Source organism: Apostichopus japonicus, chromosome 3 (assembly GCF_037975245.1).
Source record: "Apostichopus japonicus isolate 1M-3 chromosome 3, ASM3797524v1, whole genome shotgun sequence".
Classification (NCBI taxonomy): Eukaryota; Metazoa; Echinodermata; class Holothuroidea; order Aspidochirotida; family Stichopodidae; genus Apostichopus; species Apostichopus japonicus.
Window position 1 is genome coordinate 16,872,972 of NC_092563.1, and position 10,664 is coordinate 16,883,635.

Below are 10,664 nucleotides of genomic sequence, written 5' to 3' on the forward strand. Positions count from 1 at the left end.
TTCAGTTTTAGATCTCATAACTTAGTTTGGGGAAATACGTGGGCGTCTCCAGAATATACCAGGGGACAAATAATCCAAGTAGACTCTTGTATACGATGGGTCTGTGGTCCTTTCCCAGAAAACAATTATAGACTACCGCCAATGCGATTTCTGTCCTATATTTAACAACTGTGAATAAATATAATAAAATGAGAACTGCTGCATATCATTTGCACAATGCTGGATCAAACTGCGCCGAATTTCAATTAGACGAAATTTAAATGTAGCGTTTGGTCAAGACAAATTGGTGGGGACACGGTATGTCTGGTCCCCACCACTGAAATATTTGATGAACGTAATCTGTGCTACTTACAGAGATCTGGGTCAAAGTAACACGATTGCTTAAAACGGGGGGGGGGGGGGGGATAAAAGAAGTACAAGGCTTGTAAAACTTTTGTTTTCTTTCGTGCACTAATAATCAACATTTGATACCCTCAGTTGATGTACACAATCTCTACTATCACATGCACGAAATTATGGTTTTCGTCCGCGAAATCTCACTCTCCTTCTTTTGTCATGCTCTCAGTGGTTCTTTCCTCCGCAGTTCTCATCAGAGATGTGAGATGTCTTCCATACTCAGTCTGAAAGACCAACAAAAAGGTGGGGATGGTGCATGATATTTATTAAGTCCGTCAGTGCTTATTCAGTACTCTTGGAAAGCATCCTGTACCATGAAGCTTCTTTAAAGGAGTGCATACTGTTTCCAATTGAAGGAAACGTTCACGAAACTGCTTGTAAAGTAATTTTGTAACGAAACCATGGTTATAGTGTTACACAAGAAACCACTCCATGATAGCACTGAATTAACTAACTTATCTTGTACATTTTAACAGTCTGACTTCCCATTGTTTCCAATTTTTGAAGGGAACTTAACTAACTTTTCTTGCACTTTTTAACAGTTTGAAGTTTGAATCCCCATTCGGATTACAGGTAAGACTTAAGGGGGAACAATAAACCCAAACATCATCTTAACTCATTAAGCTTATATGACACAGATCATTGTGATTCCCCGAAATAGTCTCCAAAAGCTTGTTCTGCTTGGGAGATTTAGTTTAACCTGGCCAGTAATGTTTAGTCCTGTCCGGGAGCTGTCATTTTGTAAATCCGTGATGTCATAGTGCCACTCGGATCTGAAACGTTTTTGTATCTCTTTGGTTTCCTTTTTCTAACTTTCAAGGTGAACTGTTTCTAGCGTTGAACTTGAAAGTGAAAAGTAACACTAAGGTGTAAAAAGGTCCAATATTTTAGATTCAGCATTATTTTTTCCGTCACAGAAAATTAACTTTGAAATTTATCAAGAAAAATATAAATAATAAGTACATAACATGTGACTCGATGATGTAATATTTCGACTTTTATCAAGTATTCTATTTTGAGTGTGGAGAAACTATTAAATATGCTATCTCGCTAATGTTCATATTCCTTTGCAATCTGAGAGAACACATCGAATTCAGTCCTTAAATTAGTCAACTTGCTTGATATCTAAATTATACGTATTCTAGATTCAAAGAAGTGCTCAAAAGATCATTGTACATGAAGGTCATGAAAGCAATACAATAAAAAAGACAGAAAATATGTTTGATCCTTACCCTTTGGTAACATGTTACTGTTGCGTCTTGTGCACCCGCTATTATCATGCCAAGTTCTGTGTGGTCAGGAACGGCCGCCAAGAAGGTGACATTGTCAGAAATTTTCCACGAAGTCACATAACGCCCGGTTAAAGTGAACTCATCAACACATTTGCAGGATCCATCTTGGAAAGGCAAATCTTGAAGAATGAAGACAGATCCGAAACGATCCACACAAATTGACTGAGGGTGACGTTCGGTCATTCCATATGACAATTCATAGAGACATTTACCACTTTCATCCAGAGCAACAGCTTTACGACCGTCACAAGCCATGATCTTTCCCTGGTAGGAATCAATCGATACAGGTGTGTCGATATGGTTACCAAAATCACATATATTCGTACTAAGTAAAGTTTCAGTTCCAGTGCAGCTTAATTTCATTAAACATCTGTTTTCAAAGACAACGAGAACTGTATCTGCTACACCTTGTAATTTTGTCATACACTTCGGCAAGCACGATTTATTCCAATAATTTCTAAATGTTTCATTGTAAACCAAACTTCCAAATTCTCGACCAACGGATAGAATCGTCAAATTTTCATTCAAGTTGCAGCAGAAACTCGGAGGAACAGTTTTACAATCATCCATGTTTGATGCTACATGGTAAATCACGCTCTTTGTATCTTCTATGTTGTTTAAATCTACGGTTAACAACAGGTATTCTTTTTCGCGATACATGCTGGCAACAAAGGTACGATTTTTAGAAGTAGGGCTGATTGATGAGAGAAAACTATTATTTTCTGAGCATTGCTTTAGGCGGAACTTTTTCCAAACGCTCCAATTATTGTTTTCGGTTTTCGGTACCGTTTCAAGTTCGACGAGTGGAAAACAATCAGACAGGTTCTTAGCAGTAGTTTCGATCATTTTGAACTTCTCTGGAAACGGAACGAAATCGTCAGCTGTGTTGACGGATTTCAACGTAGCTGCCACATCAGGGGCAGCGAGTAAGGTTGACCACATATCCGTTTTCTCACTAACAAGAGCTGCACTTCTTTTCGCATTTTCACTACGCATCAGCTCTTCATCTAGTTTACTTTTCATCTCATTAAGAGCTGTTAAACAAGTTTCCTTCCTTACTTTCACAGTATTCACTGCATCATTATTATGATGATGCAGATGCTCTAGTCTTTTCTTTGCTTCGTCTTCTATTTTTTCAATTAGCGCTTCTTTTTCAGATGTGATCTTAGTCTCAGCTTTGGACGTATCTGATCGAATTTCATTGAAACATCTTTCAGCCTCAGTCTCGATTTGTGCGTGTAATTCATTAACAGTTTGCAAACGGTTTCTCAGTATTTTATCGCCCTCGCTCGAAATATTACACAATTCCTCTAGTTGTTTGAGGATGTTGACAAAGCTGGTTGCAACTTCTTCAATGGCATGTGATTTATGCGATACTGGTGCACAAACGGGGCATATTAAAGTACTGCACGTCATACAATTGAAGTATAAGATTTGATCTGCATGCTGATCACACTTAGGGGCTTTGTGAATCGAAGTAAATTTGTCAACATAATTAGACAAATTTCCGCTTTGTAAATGTGCCACAAAAGGGATAACATTTACGTGGTTTCTTAAGCTTTTCATGGTCTTATGGGATTGGTAACATTCCTTACATAGAAACCCACCGCAATCAGCGCAAAATGCCTCAGATAACTTAATCTCATCACATGAGCTGCAGCTTCGTCCCTTCTTCCTTTGCTTCAGCTCTTGTTCAAGCTTAAGTTTCTCCAAAATGGCTGCCATGACAAAGTCATCCTTGATTCCTCCTACACCATCTGGTGGTAGGTCAGTATCCTGGCGACAAATCGGGCATTGGACCGATCCTGCCAATGGAGCTCGGGTCCTCAATGTATCTTCAAGGCATTTTGTGCAAAAGCGATGTAAGCATTGTAGAATCTTTGGAGCATCCAAGACATCCAAGCATATTGGACAAGACAATATCTCATCGATCATACTTGAGGTGTTGGACGCCATTGTGTGTTCAACCTTTGAAGGAAAGGAAAGAGTGAGTAACGAGTAATCCAAAGGTAAATAGCAGAGGGCATATTATGTACAGTATGTGCGGTAATGATAAATTCATCAGCACATTTTTTTAAATAAAAGTGATTGAAGTGATTTCGGTAACAAATATCTATTTGAATAATATAATATTATGTTATTGTCAATCCTCTTGTTCTGGTTCGTAACATCAGAAGATCAAAACCGACGTTGAAATTGAAGGAAAAGTTACATCGACATCTGGTCTCAAATTCTTCAAATAATGATGTACTTTTTACAGTTAATTTACGCGCTTTCTTATACGTCAAGAAAGAAGCTTATAGGGAAAGATGAAGCCGACAACAGGCATGGAATGCAGTGCAATATTACCTATGGGGTTGTATGCATCAAATACGTCCCCTTTATGACTTTTACTCACATTGATGTTCACGTTTTCCTAATCTGAACATTTGGAACAGAAAAATCAATTTTAAACCCAGCTATCTGACAGTTTAACAGGTGAAGCCTAATAGAAAAATATGACTATATAATAGAAACATGGTCGTGTGGTAAAGAGGTAACATTTGTCAGTGTCGGAACAACGGCAGAAGGTCTGGAGGAAAAGAACAACTCGTAGACCAACCCACCTCTTACACACCCTACCTGAATAAAGACATTTTCATATTAAAATGTTGATAAGACTTGCCATACATTTTTTAAGTGAACAAGATGTTTATAAATTCCTTTGTCGTCTGAAATGAAGCATCGCGAAAATGTCATCAAATGGTCCACTTCGATTCGCCGCTTGCTCTTCATCTAAGTTTAAGGTTTAGGGCTACCACATTCAGTGTCAAATTGAAGTTACGTTTTGTTTTAATATGTTATTGTCGTTCACAATAATGGTACACGAATAGCTCGTACTTTGTGTGTTTTATGACAGCATATAGCTCTCTCAAGTATACGTATAGAAGTATGTATGTTTTACCACGAGAAATGACGTGTGTATATAAGTCAAACTGCAACCCGGAACTAAAATGTAATACAATAGAGTACTTACCACAGCAGTACGGTTCTTTCACAATTAGTATATGTAGAGTATGTCTCCGACACAAGCAAAAAATATCAGCGTTTTGTATAAGTGATCGTTTCGGATCAACTTACTTGAAAATAAATAGTTACTGAGTTTATTCTGCAACTATATGTAGGAACGCGGAATAAGTAACTACCTTCAATGCGGTATCATTATGCACACTATGTGTACCATACATTTACAGTGCTTGGAGTGAACAATAGAAATTGAACTGCTTTGGAGTGAACCTATACTGTATATTGTATGGAACGCCAAAAGGACCACAAGTGGCGTTGATACCCTAAACAAAAGTTGCTACTACCATAATCTAGAGGTGGTACTAACCTACACAGGAGGTGCAACTACCCTACACAGGAGGTGCTACTCCTCCTGTTTAGGGTAGCAACGCCAATTTTGGTCCTTTTGGCGTTCCATAAATCTTGGGCATTTACAGGATACGTGAATTTCCGTGTACGTCGAAGTATCTGCAGACTAAATAATCAATACGTATAGCATTTTAATCACGCACTCTGTGACATCAAAAGAAGATAAAAATTACAGGGACATGTTGGGACATTTGAGAGAAAATATGTGCATGCATGTGATCTATAGGCTTCTGAAAAAGTGACATCGCTAGACATTTGGAAGTGGCGGCGGAGGGGGTGCGAGTGGAACCGCTAAGTGAGAGCAATGATAAATGAGGCTAATAATGGCGTTAATCGCCTGTGCGGCTAGTCAATGGGCAAACATTGGCGGTTTTCATATAGTTTTGTATATGTTTGCCTAATGTTATTTGTACATGGCAAAACTTTCATTTGGGGGCACCGAATATTTGGGAGAGGGGTTACGCCTGGTGAACACCGCTCCCTCCCCAACACATGTGCTTAAACCATCCTGTACCTCCGAAAAGTTACCAGACCCGACATAGTGCCCCTCCTTAACTTGTTGGTGCCCCTACCAATGTAGAATTCCAGCCAAGACCTGTATGTCGCATCCCTGATTACTTTTAACCCGAGGCAACCAAAGGGTTGAAAATGTGATAGCACTATTTCAATATGATGTAAAAATGTGTACGTTAGCTTTTACATTTAGGCCTACACTGCAAGGACTTGCCATAAGAAGTTGGGTGAAATAATGATTGGTATATATTATGAGGGATATTGATAATACTAAGTCAGAAATCTGTAACTCACCAATTAAAGTTTAGACGGCATCTCGACTATTTACAGCAGATCTTCCGTCCAAAAATAACAGGGAACCAACACGAAATATACAACCAAAAAGTGATGAAAAGAAATAACGAAGGTCACTCACGACTTTCCAATAAAGAAAAGTGAACCTTTAACGGTCTTCCTCTTCCCCGCCCTCTCCCCACCTCTCCACAAAATAAGATGGTAAATAATAAGCAACATAATCAAGCTCCCAATGAATTCAAAAGAGTTCAAATGTCCATATATAACTTGCAAATTGTCCGTATTGTGCAACACTGGAAGAATAACAAAGACTGTAGAGTAAAATGACCAATATTAGAGTAGAGAACCCGCACGTCTGCTCTCTTTAGGTTTCACCGTTCTGACGAAGCGATCTAATTCTTTCCGGACTGGATGTTAATACATCATTCCCGAATGTATCCCCCCCCCTCGCCCGAATGCCCATGGGGTTGAAGCATGCCGACTTCCCGTTGGGCAAGCGACTGCTTTGCCACTTCGAAAGCACAATAGCCAGACGTTGGAAGCAAAGGAGGGGAGATAAAAAATATATTTGAACATTTAGAAATTTACAACGCAAAATTAACGCTTCAGTAAAACTGAACATAATTTTGCGTTACTGAGGGTTTTTGAAAAGTTGATCATTGCGAATTTAAATTATCTTACATGTCATCTACATACCATTTGCAATGAGTACGGTATTCTAATGGAACAAAAAAGATGTAAAAGTTGACCTAATAAAATATCAATTTCAGAAGTAGCAAACTTACTCTACAAGTCTCGCTATTCTGCTGCTTGAAACTCTCAGTTAAACGTTGTTTCAAATTAGCGCTTTGACATAACTACTTCTTTTGCGGGTTCTAAAATCGGAATACGCAATGCGCTATTTTTCATCAGACGATTCATATATATGCATGCTCATAGCTCGAATCCTTGCACCTGACTTAAACCACTCTTTGGTCATGATTTCAACTCCACGGATCATTGAGTTGCAGTTCTTACATTTTATATTAGTATACTCTAAAAACAACCTGGTGATAATTTCCTGGTCAACAATTTGCTAACATTATCCTGGATATTGTCTACGTTAGTTAAAATAATCCGCCTGGTTAATCAAGTGTGGTAAACCTGATCCTGACATAACTCTGGGGAATTAACTAAAAAATAGATTATTAGCATATTGCAATCCTCGCCTCTGGTTGGTTTTGTTGGTTTTTGTGTTCAAAGAAAACTATAGAATGCCTGCAGACAATGATAAGGGCTATTATTAGAAACCACCATTCACTATTGTTAGCACTATTTTTTAGAAAATCTCTGTAATGAAATTGTTGTTAACAGAGTACTTGCAACTATCGTGTACCACACATTTGACCTTAGACTATTATGAAACTTCATGAACACAGGCTGTGTGTACTGAAGTGTCCATTTTATTGTTCGTCGGAAAAGATCAGAGGAAAACCAAAAGAATAGTGATCCTTTACTGGCTGCCAACACAGCATGTTTTTGCACTTGCTATAAAAGACAGGCTAATGCAATTTATTCCTTTTCTACAACCGGAACTGACGAAAAAAAGGATTTCAAAATATTTGGTACAAACTAATAGACTGAAAAATACGATTAATCCTCTTTTCATCCTAGTTCGTTAACACACCATTGAATACTTTGATTGTTTCATTCCTTTCCTAGATTGGTACAATCATGCCAAAATACCTGGAGGGGGTGAAAAATTGAGAGAGGCTGCTAAGTTACACAGCTTTGCAGTAGTAGAAACATGTCTCTAGCTTGGAAGATGAACATCAGGAATGTGATTGTGGCTGTTTATGAGAAAAAGTTTCATTTCAATCCATCTCTCTGTCCACAATTGAAAATACCTGCTTGTGCAACTTCAATGAAACTTGGACAGAGATGAACTGTGATGAAGAGACATATAGAGGTGTTCAGGAATTTTATGTGCAAGGTCATTAGGGGTCGGCATAGTTCATTCTTTTGAAATGCTTCTTCGTCCACGGACAGACATAAAGATGTATGCAAACGTGATCATAATTATTGTCAAGTATGAATATGTCATTAGGGGTCGGAGTTTCAGAAATTTTCATGTTGAAGGTACACTTCGGTCTATTCTTTTCTTGTAAGTTCAAAACATTTTCAAATTAATCTTTCTTGTGATTATTATAAGCTACAATTACCAATTTGTATTTGAGTTAAAATAGTTTGCACAAGAATGTCACGTCAAAGGAGGAGCTAATGAATAAACCATTAATGGTATCGTTGGTAACCTCATTATGGTCTTCCAGAGCCTTGCTAAGATTTCATAGTTAATAGTTAAACAAGTTTTTGCAGCTGAAGTTTTGCTAGCTTATGAGTAGAAACAACCATATAAAACACCAAGAATGTGACGTAAATGAAACTGGAAAGTAGGAGAAGGGAAAAATGTGGGGGGGGGGGGGGGAGGTCCCGACAACAGGTAAGATGAAAGGAATACAATGTTTGTCCAAACCGGAATAAACTCATTATATATATAATACACTACAGCAATCATCAGTAGAGATAAACGTTTGGCAAGAATTGCATAGTGGTTCAACTGGTTTTTAACACTGTACTGTCAATTTTCTGCATCAATATGCAGATGGTGGGGAACATATCCAGATTAGCATACTTCTGAATTTTGGAGAAATTTGATAGATATTACCTATCATAGCAGCTTTCACCATCAAATAGCAATATATTTTACCATCATATAGCAGTATATTTCAAAATTCCTTTGACTACATTGGGTATGTCACTCCTCCACAGAGAAAAATAATGATCAGAAATGGAAATTGACGGAGCCTTGATAAGCAAAGCAAAAGTTCAGTGGTTTACATTTCATGGAACAACAAACCTTAAAAAAATTGAAAGTTGTTTAACATGCGCTTTTGTTGTTGAATATTTGTCATATTCTGATGCTTCCATTATTTGGTCATTAAAGAAAACGTAAGATACTGACAAATATAATATGTGATACTTTGCATCATCAAATTCATTCCGGAAACTTTGAAAATGAACCCTGCAAATGTGAAAAGAATTAATCGTTGCATTAAATTTGTGTGACACAAAATGTTCAGTGTGGGTGGTCTTCAGCGTTTCTTCACAGGGCGCTGTCACATTGGTCCCAATGTGCGTAATCTGTACTAATTACAGATATCTGGATCAAAGTAACACGATTGCTTAAAAACGAAGAAAAGGGAGAAAAAGAAGGTACAAGCAACCAAAATATGCAATACATGATATGTGAAACCCTTTCGATACACAGCTATGGAACCAATGGCGAAAACGAAAGGGTTTTTATTAGAATTAATAATCAGTATCAAAGAGAGTATCTTATCTATTGTTAAATCTGTACTAATATTAGTTTTGTTCTCTTTCTTGCACTAATTCTCAATATTTGATACCCCCAGTTTATGTACAAAATCTCTACTATCACGTGTACACACGAAATTATAGTTTTCGTCCGCGAAATCTCACTTTCCTTCTTTTTTTCATGCTCTCAGTGGTTCTTTCCTCCGCAGTTCTCATCAGAGATGTGAGATGTCTTCCATACTCAGTCTGAAAGACAAACAAAGAAGATGAAGAAAAGACATGATATTTCAAGTCAGTGCTTGTTCAGTACTCTTGCAAAGCATCCTGCACCATGAACCTTCTTTAAAGGAGTGTATGCTGTTTCCGTTTAGAGAAAACGTTCACGATTACTGCTTACTTAGTAAGTGTGTAACGAAGCTATGAGTTTAATGTTACACAAGAAACCACACCATGATGGTAATGTAACTAACTTTTCTTGTATACTCGAACAGTTTGAGGATTACAGGTAAGACTTAAGGGGGACAATAGACCCAAACATCATCTTAACTTAAGCTTATATGACACAGATCTTTGTGATTCCCCCAAATAGTTTACAAAAAGCTTGCTCTGTTTGGGAGATTTAGTTTAACCTGGCCAGTACTGTTTAGCCCTGTGCGGGAGCTGTCATTTTGTAAATCCGTCATGTCATATACCACTGGAAACATTTTCTGAAGAATTTTGTATATCTTTGTTTTCCTTTTCTAACTTTCAAGGTGAACTGTTTCTAGTGTTGCAATGAAAGTGAAATTAATGCTATCACTTAGGTCATGTTGAGAGGTTCAAGATTTTAGATTCAGCGTTATTTTCTCCGTCACAGAAAATAAACATTGAAATAAATCAAGAAAAGGATAAATAGTAAGTACACATGCCGCTCGATGATGTAATATTTCGACTTGATCAAGTCTTTGTACTGAGTCTGAAGAAACAATTAAATAGGTTATCTCCCTCATGTTCATATTGCTATGCAATCTGAGAGGACAGAAGTATACGTATACGAACATGAAGATCATGAAAAGAACAAAATATAAGAGAATATGTTTGATCCTTACCCTTACGTAACATGTTACTGTTCCGTCTTGTGCACCCGATATCACCGTGCCAAATTCTGTGGCGTCAGGAACGGTCGCCAAGAAGGTGACATTGTCAGGAATTTTCAACGAAGTCACAAAACGTCCGGTTAAAATGAACTCATCAACACATCTGTAGGATCCATTTTGGAAAGGCAAATCTTGCAAAATGAAGACAGATCCGAAACGATCCACACAAACTGACTGAGGGTGACGTTTGTTCATTCCATATGAATATTCATTAAGAAACGCACCTCTTCTATCCAGAGCAACAGCTTTATGACCGTCATAAGCC

At 37.7% G+C, this 10,664-nt stretch overlaps 1 protein-coding gene across 2 annotated transcripts; it reads right to left on the reverse strand.

Annotated features, from left to right (window-relative positions):
- Nucleotides 1-388: 388 nt before the first annotated feature.
- Nucleotides 389-5,190, reverse strand: LOC139965213 (uncharacterized). 2 transcript variants are annotated; one of them, XM_071967371.1, is made up of 3 exons: nucleotides 4,705-5,190; nucleotides 1,629-3,656; nucleotides 389-620 (listed from the first exon to the last, which is right to left on the reverse strand). In XM_071967371.1, the coding sequence occupies exons 2-3, from the start codon at nucleotides 3,642-3,644 to the stop codon at nucleotides 537-539; spliced, it is 2,100 nt and encodes a 699-aa protein (XP_071823472.1). In that variant the 5' UTR covers nucleotides 3,645-3,656; nucleotides 4,705-5,190; the 3' UTR covers nucleotides 389-536. The 2 variants fall into 2 exon arrangements, with proteins under 2 accessions (XP_071823472.1, XP_071823471.1); XM_071967370.1 differs by lacking the exon at nucleotides 4,705-5,190 and adding an exon at nucleotides 4,359-4,613.
- Between the last annotated feature and the right edge of the window lie 5,474 nt (nucleotides 5,191-10,664).